This window comes from Schistocerca americana, chromosome 1, assembly GCF_021461395.2.
Source record: "Schistocerca americana isolate TAMUIC-IGC-003095 chromosome 1, iqSchAmer2.1, whole genome shotgun sequence".
In the NCBI taxonomy this organism is placed as follows: domain Eukaryota; kingdom Metazoa; phylum Arthropoda; class Insecta; order Orthoptera; family Acrididae; genus Schistocerca; species Schistocerca americana.
In genome coordinates, this window is record NC_060119.1 from 865,194,430 (window position 1) to 865,207,763 (window position 13,334).

At 38.0% G+C, this 13,334-nt stretch overlaps 1 protein-coding gene across 2 annotated transcripts in view; it reads right to left on the bottom strand.

Moving 5' to 3' along the window:
• The window catches only part of LOC124613889 (glutathione S-transferase theta-1-like), a 116,632-nt gene that overhangs the window by 18,260 nt on the left and 85,038 nt on the right, over window positions 1-13,334 (bottom strand). For both annotated transcript variants that reach the window (XM_047142654.1, XM_047142640.1), the window contains exons 4-5: window positions 9,075-9,162; window positions 8,836-8,986 (exon numbers count right to left, since the gene is read on the bottom strand). In XM_047142654.1, the coding sequence (XP_046998610.1) occupies window positions 8,836-8,986; window positions 9,075-9,162 (239 nt within the window). The remainder of the gene's footprint in view (window positions 1-8,835; window positions 8,987-9,074; window positions 9,163-13,334) is intronic.

Below are 13,334 nucleotides of genomic sequence, written 5' to 3' on the forward strand. Positions count from 1 at the left end.
TTATGATTGTAGATTTTGCTACAAGTAAAAACATGAGTGTCAGCAGTACATGTTTTCCACACAAAGAAAGACGAATGTCACCTGATGGACAAACTAGAAATCAGATAGACCATATATTTAATGATCAGAGCCATGGATCGGCCATAACGGACGTTAGCAGCCAATGTGGTGCTGACTGCATTTCAGACCATCATATAGTGAGCTTTAAGCACAGGAAAGGATATCATTATTGAGTAAACAAAAACTTCACAAACAAAAGAGTTTTGACATTAAGAAACTGAAGTTAGAAGAAGTATGGAGAGCATATCAGACAAAAATAGAAGAGGGGATTAAGAACGACACCAATACATCACATGAAGATATAGAAAAAATGTGGAAATGATGTAAGGCTGCAATCCTTGAGGCAGGTGGAGAGGTTCTGGGACATATACGGGCTCAAAGGAAGGCAGATTGGTTTGATGGAGACTGTATGAGAAGAATTGAGGACATAACATAGCACAAATGAAATTATTTCTGAGAAGAACTAGAGCAAATTTGAATTAATATAATGAGAAGTCCTGTGTAGCTAAGAGGGTTTGCAGATAGAAGGAAAGAGCGCTAGAAAGGAAAAAAATGGAATAAATTGAACAGCTAGGAAAGAAAAGCAAGTACATGAAATGTACCAAAAGATTAAAGAAGGAAAGGCCAGGTTTTAAGACAGAACAAATGTATGTACAAATAAAGAAGGGGATTTCATAAGGGAGAGTAATAAAATACTTGACAGATGGGTGGAATACTTCCAAGAGTTATTGAACCCAGAAGTAGAAGGATTAGAACAAGAACTGGTGGAAATAACTTATTATGGACCAGAGGTCTTAATGCTAGGACCCACACTGGAGGAAGTGATGCAAGGCATTAAGACCTTAAAAAACAATAAGGCATCCGGAGAAGATCAGATCCAGGTGAAAATTCTCAAATATGGTGGGGAAACACTGAGGAAAGCAATACACAAAGTAATACCAAGCATCTGGCAAGAGGAACGTGTGCCAATGGAGTGGAAAACGGTTATTATGTGACCCATACATAAAAAAGGAGATAAATTAAACTGCCAGAACGATTGAGGAATCTCCCTGCTAAGTACTACATATACAGTGCTCTCCAAAAGTGCTTACTCCCCATGTGGAAGAAAGAATTCGAGACTATCAGAGTGGCTTTAGAGGAAATAGGTCAATAACTGACCAAATATTCACATTAAGCATACCACTTGAAAAATGTTATGAACAGCAAATAAACATACATCAGCTTTATATCGATTTTAAACAAGCCTATGATAGCATCTCAAGAGTGGCATTGCGGAATGTAATGGAAGAGGCTGGAATACGTAAGAAGCTTGTTACAAATACTATAACAACCCTCAGTGAAACCAACGGTAAAGTAAAAATACAGGATGAAATCTCCAGAGAAGTGGAAGTGAAGAAGGGACTGAGACAGGGAGACAATATCTCCTCACTACTATCCAACCTCTGCCTGGAAAAAGTCATAAGTCAAATAGAGTTGAATAGAGGAGGAACCATTTTTAATCATTCATTGCAGTGCATAGCCTATGCAGATGATGTGGCATTATGCGCACGTAACACTCCTGTGCTAGCTGATGCCTATCAACAACTGGAGAGAGGTACAAGGGAACTTGGACTGGTAGGCAATGTTGAAAAGGCCTGAGGCCAGAGCCCTGGGCGAATTCGTATGTTGTTGCAGTGGCCAAGCTGTATCTCTTAGCTGACTGTGCAGCCCCTGCCACACCTCACCATGCCGCTGTACAAGCACTTTGCAAGGAAGACAGACCACTGTGCCAGCAGTGGTCAAAAGCATTGATATGACACAAAGCCGTTAGTCAATAGATGGAGGTTACAGTGGATCGAGATGGATGGTCAACAGCAGCAGACAAAAAAGAGGAGGAGTGGTGGCACATCCACACTATTTAAACCCGAGTGGGAAATTAATTTCTTTTGTACTGCTGTCAAAAACGATGCCAAATGCTTAGTATGTCATCGGAACTTCATGTATTTAAAAGAGTACTCGACTGAATGACACTTTAATACCTGTCGCAAAGATCAGTTCAAAAATTTGTCACAAGAGGAATGCCAGTCAAAGCTTTTATCTGGGTTTCAATGGATGAAACAATTAACTGTTAAAATGATAAAAGTATTTTAAAAACAGGATTGTACAAAATTAATTGTAAGGGTTCTTTTCTTCCTTTTTTGCCATGTAGTAGCAGAAAACAGGTGGGCAAAGTTTGCGCACAAGTTACAAATGCTCGCTGAGAATTGCAAAAGCAGGGAAATCCTTTGTGGCTGGGAATCTCATCAAGGATTACCTAGTACACTCAGTGGCTTGTATTTGTCCAGCAGAGCTCATGGAAAAATGTGAAAAAATAGCTCTTTTGCCTTAAACTGTTGCTCGCCTAGTCAAAGATATGGCCTCAGATATGGAGCAGCAATTAATAGAGAGGACGGCAAACTTCGTTTCATTTTCTATAGCTTTTGACGAGTCCATGGACATTGTGGACATATCTCAGCTCGTCAAATTCATTTGGGGTGTCGACAACAATCTGTGTCACCAAAGAATTTCTTGAATATACACCATTAAAATACACAATCATCGGTTTGGATAATTTTTTAGCTGTGGAAAATGTGCTCGAGTCAATGGGTTTAAAATAGGAACACCTGACCTACGAACGAAAGATGGAGCCCCTGCACTATGAGGGATACGCACTGGATTCCTGGGTTACATCAGGTCAAAAATGACTGCAGTCAGCTGTTCCTTATGTGTGGCAGTCCATTGTCTGATATTCCAGGAGACATCCTGTGCAAAGATTGTCAACATAAAGAATGTTATGGACACAGTGGTTCGAACGGTTAATTGTCTTCACTCGCATGGACTCACACATCGCCAGCTTAAAGAATTTCAGCTGATATTGAAACAGAATATCCAGACATCCTCTACCAAGCTGAAATAAGATGCCTGAGCGGAGGGAAGGTGCTACATCGGTTTTTCTCCTTGAGGGACAAAATCAATATCTTTTTTTGGAAACGAAAGGATGTCCAGAAGAATTACTTTCTGATCCTAAGTGTTTTTTTTTTTTTTTTTTAACTAGTCATTTACTTACTTTGACATTTCACTCCAAGGCAAAAATCACTCTGTTGTTGATTTAGTGCAGACGATTCAAGCATTTAAAAAAAAAAAAAATAAATAAATAACTTATTTTGTGGAAGAAACAGTTGTGCGAGGAGAATTGTGGACACTTCACTGCATTAGACAGCATTAATGAAGATGTGGATTTTTCAGATCATGTTCAAATTATTTGCAAATTACAAGAAGAGTTTGAAAACAGATTTTTGGAAATAAGTGAGCTTCAACCAGCCTTAGATACATTTGTTCGCCCATTTTCCCTTTGGGCAGAGAACGTCTCACAAGTGTTTCAACTGTAGCTGATTCACATGCAGTGCGATATTGATCTGAAGGACCGCTTTCATATGTGTAAAAATTTGGATGACTTTTACAGCTGTTTTCCATGAGAGTAGTAACCTCTTTTGCACAAGCATGTGGCCAAAGTTCTCTCAATGTTTGGTTCCACGGTATATTTGTGAGCACTTTTTTTTTCCTTTTAAAGCTTGCTAAAACTAAGAACCATTCAATAGTTAGTAAAAAAAATTTAATAATTCTTTGAGGTTAGCAGTCTCCCGGAATATTGTACCAAACCTAGACAAAATCACTTCCTCCAAAAAGAAAAACATGCAAAATATTAAGGGTCTTCTTTAAAAATGTTGACTAGAAGGATCAAAGGTCTTTATAACCTTAATTCTATTTTTTTAAATAAGTTTTCAAACTTGATCAATTAAAATTATTGCATACAAAACAGCAAACTAAGGATCCAATGCCTAAATTCTGAAAAGGGATACAAAGAGGTGTAGCATGAAGAACAAAACATATTTACTTGTAACTACTAACAGGAAGAATGAGACTCTATTTCCCTTATGTAAAATTATTTCTAAAATAGAATATTTATGACACTAATTCATTTAAGAAACTGATATATCTTTCAGAAGACACCTACTGTATGTATGATAAGTGTGCATGTGCAATACTAATAGAATCAACCTGTGGGTCAGAAAACTGCTAATTTGTTTTACGATTCTAGTTTTGAATATTGTTTTCTATAGTTCTGCGTAGTAATTTGGCCACATGAACACTAATTGTTACCTAAACAGTAAATGGTTTGTTTGTTTTACCGCTCGTTGACCACTTTTACAGAGCTGCGCTTCCTCTGTTATTTTGTTTATGTTGGATCTGACTGTGGGACAGCCCAGCGCAGTGCTTGATGTGTGGCCTCACTCATTCCGCAGCTATCTATCTCACACCTATGCCAACACTAGTGACACAGGGTCGTGTATGCGGCGCTGAACACCACTGCCTGCACCCGTGTAGCACGGCCGTGCCTGCCGGGTGCAATTCTTGAATTGGCTCGATGTAAAGTAAGTTTCACTTCTCTAACAGTTTTCATAATCACACATATCGCCTTTCTTTTTATAAAAAGATCAACATACTCCTTCTTCAAGCACCGGGAACTACTCCAAATTACGAAATGTTATTGAAAAGTTCTGTAAGCCATCTGATACAAGCAATCATGAAGAGGTTCAACAGTACACCAGATATTTAGTCTGGAACAGCTGCTTTACAGTTTTGTTTTATTTGATTTAGTTTTGTTTCTCTCCTGTCTAGTAGCATCATTTAAAGGTCATTGGATATTAAGTTGTTCATTAACCTACATAACTGGGAAATCTTTGTTGAGCAACTGTTTCTGATATTCACACTATAGCCAATATATATATTTATCCAATATTATCAGCACATCCTTCTCACTTGATTTAGTTGTTCTAAAATCTTTGCTATTCTTTTTACTAAATTATGTATTTTATATATTTTATTATCATTTGCTTCTTCTAGACATTTGTACAAACCTCGTTCTGCTTTTCCTTTCTGTACTGCAGCCGAGGAGTGTTTTTTCAAAACTCGATACACACACAAAATTTCAAAATTGAATTACGTGTCATAATTGCATAATGCTGACCACTTACATCAACCCCTGAACCAGGTTTTATCAAAAGTTGACTACTGCTGATTATATGAACACTCCAAATCACAAGGTTTTAGCAAAACATGATACAGGCATTCTTACAGTTGTAGCAAAAATCGACAAATTTCCGCAGCAGGCAGTCAACAATAACAGAGTACACTTTTTGCTTTAAGTGATGTTATTCATTGTTGTAACAATATTTACTGGTGGGAATATTGCTGCAATGAGACTTCATTGTCATCGGAAAACCTGCAGCTTACTTTTAGACAAGTATTCACTAGACACTCACATGTACGTCTACAAAGAAGTATTGAAAGCAAAAACAGAATTGATTATGATACTTGTGATTCTGAAAATGGTATACAGGTCAAAGAATGTTCCAGTGGGAGAAAATCCTGATTCAAGAAAAGGTTACATTGAACTGAAATGCGAAGCAAAAATTGTAAAAAGTAACCTATTTAATGCATCAAGGACTTGAGGCTTTGCCTTCAAAAACTACAGGGGTGAAAGACTGCAAAACTGCTGAAATCTGCTATGGAGATATTACCCACTTTCATCATCACATGACACCATTAAATAAAATGGATCGACATAAACATGTTAAAATTTCTTAATATTTCTTCAGCACAGCGTAGAGTAGTGGATGATGATGTCTGGTTTTTGGGGTGCTCAACATAGAGTAGTGAACACTCAGAATGCAACAATGAAGAAAACAGAGACAGTGCAGTATACCGTTACAAAAAGGATAGTGAATTAGTGCCTGTTTGTGCTGCCACTTTCCAAGGAGTATCTGGCATGTCAAAGGCCAGGTTATCCTATCTAACATGCAGGTTCCCTGAAGGGGGAAGGTCGCCATAAGAAAGCAGAGGAGGCAGCAGAACAGGAAAGGGTCATATTGGAATAACTATTGCCAACAAGAATGATATAAAAAGATATAAACGCAGAGAGAGCCACCATGAAAGGGGGAGGTCTACAAGAGGTTATTTGCCTTCAGATCTCACAGTCAATAAAATATTCAAGTGATTCTGTCAAGAAAGAAAAAAATTTTGGACTGAAACAAAGTTCCTTATCAAAATACAAGCACATATTTTATAAACGTGTCAATCTACCATTCAGGACAACTCATACTGACACCTGCTCCACTTGTAAGGCTGGTTTAATGGAAATAAAACCTGAAATGTGTCTGCAAAAGAAGAATGAACCATGAACTGGACACAGATTACATAAAATTTGTGCGAAGTGGTTGTATGATATAATGAAAGAAGATAATCCTACTGTAACTAAGATTTGATTTGACATGCAACAAAACCAGCCTATTCCAAAACTACTGGTCAGTGAGGTTTTCTATGCTAGACAAGTATAATTATACAATCTGTGCATCATGATCCATACTAAGGAGCAAAAAAAGAGAAAGCATCATTTTCTAAACCTGGTTGGAGTCAGAATCTTCAAGAGAATGCACTAATGTTGCTTCTGTTTTGCTGGACTTTCTTTCTGACTTTATATAAAAAAACAACCAGATGATGGCATCAATACTTACATCTATTCTCAGATTCTTGCAGCAGCCAAAATTAAAGCAGTTGTATGATGGCAATGCTTACAGCGTTCTTGGAAAACAGTGCAAAATTCAATAATATTTGTCACTTCTTTTCTGTTTGTGGGCATAGCTATGTGCCTCCAGTTTGAATGTTTGGTGGAATTGGGATGTCTTATACAAAAAAAAAAGAAAGAAAGAAAGCACCTTGTCTCCTAAAGAATATTATGATACTTTAGTTGAGCATGGTACTCTCGAAGTTTTAAACACAGACTGGACTGTCAAAAATCTAAAAAATAGTGCACAGGAAGTACTAAAATCTAAGCTGCTGTTCAAAATGAACAGCCAACATGACATACCATACACCAAAGCAAAGAAAATTGTTAATGTGTCAGTAAGTGATACATACTCTGGAAATCCAGTACAAGTTGACACCCGAGATGGAAGAAACCATGCCATCCAATTGTATTGACATCCACCCTTTTACCAAAACAAAATATCATAAGCAAAGAAAAGAAGAAAGATGTTTCTGCCTTGCTAAAGTATTTTGAAATTCAGAGGATGCAAAGGAGTTTTACAAAGACATCCTAGACGTATAACATAGTCCTCTTCTTTCGGGTTTTATTAGGCAAAAATAGATTTTGGCTAGTGCCTAGCCATTATCAATGCACTATTTCATGGTATCAATGCATTTTGTACTACGTCAGTCCCCTGTTGTTTGGGCTTCTGCACAGTTCGTTCAAGACTACTCAGAGCCAGGGACTCTTGAACGAACTGTGACAGAAGTCCAAACAACAGGGGACTGATGTACTAGGACATGCATTGATACCATGAAATAGTGCATTTATAATGGCTAGGCATGAGCTGAAATCTAGATTTACCTAATAAAAACTAAAAGAAAAGGATGACTGATTGCCGTGCTCTATCATTTGAAAGTCTTATCACAGTCATTGAGTGCACTCACATTTCTAATGGAAGGTAACTTGATAACATATAAATATAAGACGGAAAACTTGAGAATAACAATGTGATTGTAATGTACTTTTTGTCTTATTCATTTCATACTTCATGTAGTATTGATAAGCTAAACAATTATGATAAAATAGTTATCACTGTTGTTATTTTATTATGCCACTGCATCTCTATTAGTATTGTTTATGCTCTAAATGGAGTCAAAAACTATCAATTAAAAATGCTATATATAATAATATATGCAAAAATGTGTGTTTTAATGACAGTGGAGGCATATAATAAACATTACAGCAGATAAAAATATTTGTGGTGGAAAAAAAATAAATAGAATTAAAGAAGTCAACTTAACAGATGCTAGTAATAATAACAAGCATTTATCGACTTTTGAAACAAACTGGAAGAATCACACCTTGATATAATGTTATAAAGATTAGATTTTAATTTATTTCATTACAATGCTCTCTTAATGTCAGTGAGATCTAGTGCTTGTGTAAAAATTAAAATGCTCAAACATTTATATCTACATGAAAACACAAAAACTCATTTTATGAAAAACTGTATCTATTGTATTTATCGAGTTTTTAAGGGGGAAAAAAGCAGCTCCTCAATCGTTTTCCTTGAGATCTTCATGGAATGTTTCTATTTTTCACAATCTTCACTTGAGTTTCTTTCCAGCAAAAAATTAAATGGGCATTTCTTTTGTGATACCTTATCATATCATATACTTGTTCCACCATTGGGGCCTTTGGTATTCTTTTAGGCTCCCTTGCAGACCACCAATACTGTTTTTGTAGTTCTACATAGAAGTATTTGAACTGAGACAAATTGTAGTTGGAAGTGTACCCTTGTGGGCTATTGTCTTTGAAAATCCAGTATTTTGTTCCTTACTATACTGCATTTTCTAGTTTTGTGTGTATATCATTTGGTGTTTTCTTATACCTGGTTGTTTTAATTTTAATTCTGCAAATAAAAATCTACATTGCAATAAGGGAGGTTGGTACCCTAGGGATCACTTTGCAGTCTTTGGTTTTCTTTATACACACTATTTGTATTCTAGAATTTGCACAGATATAGCTAATCTATTTTTTTTTTTTTTAATGAATGAAATAAAGTCTATTTCCTTCAGCAGAAAAAGGGAGGCTATCAAGATACACGAGGCTGTAAACAAGTGAAGTACAACATTACTAAAGCACACATAATCATTTCTTGAACTAACCTTATTCAAAAAATAAAGTGCACAGTTACTCCTTGTATTTGTATGTTGCCACTCAAGGTATTCATCAACTCTTGCTTGCTTTTTACTGTCTGCTGGGTACCAATGGTCAGGAACATTTTTCTCTCGGCACAAGTATCGTAAAATACCTACACTGAAGCAAAAATTAATTCAAAATCAATATGAACTTATACTAGCAGCACAGTGTATGGGACTAATACTAAGAACCTGCTGTTTGTTACCTTTCAGTCAATGTGAACTCTCCATCCTTGATCACAGGAACCTTCTTCATTGGATTAAGTTTAGCAAATTCTTCACTAAACTGCTCACCTGTAAAGATATTTTAACAATAAAATTATAATTAATCATTTTTGGAAAAACAAAATTATGAATTTATCAGAAGAGATTCAATCAATGATATGGTTTTTGTTTGAAATAAGATGGGTGTTATAAACACCTGATTTTAAAATGTTAACAAATATCTGCTGACACAACAGATAAATTATAAACAAAAATGTTGGGATAAAAGCTTTGACTGTTAAACAGTTATAAACATATAAAAAATAGTATACTTCAGATAAATGAATGGATTATTTGTCTTATAAAAGGAGTGAACAAAACAGAAGCCCCCCACATTAGCCACAGCTCCTAAAATTGTCGTGGCTAACTGATGCAACAGTGAGGAAATGGAAATGAGCATTTGGCATAATTGGCCGGGAGGCCCCTTGCGGTGCAGGTCCGGCCACCTTGGTGCAGGTCTTATTACATTCGACACCACAGTGGGTGACTTGCGTGCCGGATGGGGATGAAATGATAATGAAGACAACACAACACCCAGTCCCTGAGTGGAGAAAATCTCCGACACAGCAGGGAATCGAACCCGGGCCCATAGGCAAGGCAATCCGTCATGCTGATCGCTCAGCTATTGGGGCAGACAACAGTTAAAGGGAAAGCCAGTAAGTAAACAACTATTACAAAGTCATGATTAATTATTGAACATATAATAGTAGCTGATGTAAAAATCATGCAACAGTAGTAGTCTGAAATTAAAAACATAAAATATATGAAATGTATGGAAAACAAAAAAGAAAAACATATGAAGTGCCAGGGGAAAGGGGGAGGAGGTAGGGGGATGGTGGGAAGGGGGGGGGGGGGAGGGATGGACTGCATATGGAAAGAATTTAAAAGTTTGGAAAGGGTCCGTGATAACACTAAAGAGAAAGAACAATGTATGAAAAATGGTTTGGAAAGATAGAATAACATAAGCAAAATACAGCAAATTATTGATAGATTGTGAGGGATACAACTATCGACAGTAGTATGATTTATTAAATCCCTTGCCAGTTTTGTGGAACTTTTGGAGCTAAGCTCACCTTTCCCAAGAGAGGCCTTGTATCACTATTATACTCAACAATGCTCAAGTGCTACCAGTCATGCACTAGTATGTGAGTGCAGGAGATTCATCATTCAGGTTTTGCACAGAACACTTGCTTGCACATGAGACACATCACCAATCTGAATAGTTGCTAAAGCAATGAATTATGAGTTGGGAAATATTATGTCAACTGGTAGATTAATAATGAGCAATGATACAATTTACATGCAGAAGTTGCACTTAATTACACACAAAAAAATTTTGCGTCACCACAGTTCCGAGAGTTTTGGAACCTGTACAGAAAACTGGAATAGAGATCATCATAAACATCGTCTCCGCTCTTTTTATTGCTCATGAAAACCACACATTGCACGTTGTACCACCATACACTTCAGAGGTGGTGATCCAGATTGCTGTACACACTGGTACCTCTAATACCCAGTAGCACGTCCTCTTGCATTGATGCATGCCTGAATTCGCTGTGGCATGCTATCCACAAGTTCATCAAGGCACTGTTGGTCCAGTTGTCCCACTCCTCAACAGTGATTCGGCGTAGATCCCTCAGAGTGGTTAGTGGGTCACATCACCCATAAACAACCCTTTTCAATGTATCCCAGGAATATTCGATAGTGTTCATGTCTGGAGAACATGCTGGCCACTCTATTCAAGCGATGTCGTTATCCTGAAGGAAGTCATTCACAAGATGTGCACAATGAGGATGTGAATTGTCGTCCATGAAGACGAATGCCTTGCCAATATGCTGTCAATATGGTTGCACTATCGATCACAGGATGGCATTCACGTATCGTACAGCCCTTATGGCGCCTTCCATGACCACCAGCGACATACTTCGGACCCACATAATGCCACCCCAAAATAGTAGGGAACCTCCACCTTGCTGCACTTGCTGGACAAAGTGTCTAAGGCATTCAGCCTGACTGGGTTGCCTCCAAACACATCTCCGATGATTGTCTGGTTGAAGGCATATGCTACACTCATTGTTGAAGAGAACGTGATGCCAATCCTGAGCTCTCCATTCAGCATGTTGTTGGTCCCATCTGAACCGTGCTGATGGTGTCGTGGTTGCAAAGATGGACCTTGCCATGGATGTCAGGAGTGAAGTTGTGCATCATGCAGCCTATTGCACACAGTTTGAGTAGTAAAAAGACGTCCTGTGGCTGCACGAAAAGTGTTATTCAAAATGGTGGCATTGCTGTCAGGGTTCCTCCGAGCCATAATCCGTAGGTAGCTGTCATCCACTGCAATAGTCACCCTTGGGCGGCCTGAGCGAGGCATGTCATCGACAGTTCCTATGTCTCTGCATCTCCTCCATGTCCGAACAACATTGCTTTGGTTCACTCCAAGACACCTGGACACTTCCCTTGTTGAGAGCCCTTCCTGCTACAAAGTAACAATGCAGGATGAAATCAAACTATGGTACTGAACGTCTAGGCATGGTTGAACTACAGACATCACGAGCCGTATACGTCCTTCCTGGTGGAGTGAATGGAAGTAATTGGCTATCAAACCCCTCCGTCTAACAGGCGCTGCTCATGCATGGTTGTTTACATCTTTGGGTGGATTTTGTGACATCTCTGAACAGTCAAAGAGGCTGTGTATGTGATACAATATCCACAGTCAACATCTATCTTCAGGAATTCTGGGAACCGGGCCGATGCAAAACATTTTTTGATGTGTGTACATAACATCAGTGGATAAAACCATATCATTATTGTTGTCCAGCAACTTTCATTGGCAGAACATATTTCTCTCTGATCTGTTACAAAAAGGCTACCATGGCCAGATGCAACCTGAAAGATTTATTTGGTAAAGCAATAGCAAACTGCAGTGTGAAAGTGGAATGCATTTGACTGTCAATAAGAGTATGATTGGGTCTATGCCTTGGTAGAAAGTGTGTTAAGTGCAAAAAGTCAATAAACTAAAAGCAACAACTTTTCACTTAAATTTAAAGAATTTTAATATACATAAAATGAAGAGATATTTTCATATTAGGCAGCAACATGGTCACATCAATTTAGCAACTAACTATGTTCTCTTGTGAACCAGCCCATATCCTTGCCCAAAAAATTAAAATATAGATGAATGGCAGGTTCATGAGATGTTATGAGTACATGTTACAGTAAAGGGAGATTACTGCATGCTATATATGGAGAATTAGATGCTTAACGAATTTCATTTCCAAACATAAAACATGAGAACTAAAACTATAGTGAATGTCAGATACCATTAGTTCTTGAAAGCCACTGGCCTGTAGAATATCTTTATGTTAGTACGAATTGGAAATGTAGTGTGAGGAGGGCTATGCGAGAGGGGTTCAATGAATTCGAAAGTAAAGTTCTATGTACTGACTTGGCAGAAAATCCTAAGAAATTTTGGTCTTATGTCAAAGCGGTAGGTGAATCAAAACAAAATGTCCAGACACTCTGTGACCAAAATGGTACTGAAACAGAGGATGACAGACTAAAGGCCGAAATACTAAATGTCTTTTTCCAAAGTTGTTTCACAGAGGAAGATTGCACTGTAGTTCCTTCTCTAGATTGTCGCACAGATAACAAAATGGTAGATATCGAAATAGACGACAGAGGGATAGAGAAACAATTAAAATCGCTCAAAAGAGGAAAGGCCTCTGGACCTGATGAGATACCAGTTCAATTTTACACAGAGTACGCGAAGGAACTTGCCCCCCTTCTTGCAGCGGTGTACCGTAGGTCTCTAGAAGAGCGTAGCGTTCCAAAGGATTGGAAAAGGGCACAGGTCATCCCCGTTTTCAAGAAGGGACGTCGAGCAGATGTGCAGAACTATAGACCTATATCTCTAACGTCGATCAGTTGTAAAATTTTGGAACACGTATTGTGTTCGAGTACAGTGACTTTTCTGGAGACTAGAAATCTACTCTGTAGGAATCAGCATGGGTTTCGAAAAAGATGGTCATGTGAAACCCAGCTCGCGCTATTCGTCCACGAGACTCAGAGGGCCATAGACACAGGTTCACAGGTAGATGCCGTGTTTCTTGACTTCCGCAAGGCGTTGGATACAGTTCCCCACAGTCGTTTAATGAACAAAGTAAGAGCATATGGACTATCAGACCAATTGTGTGATTGGATTG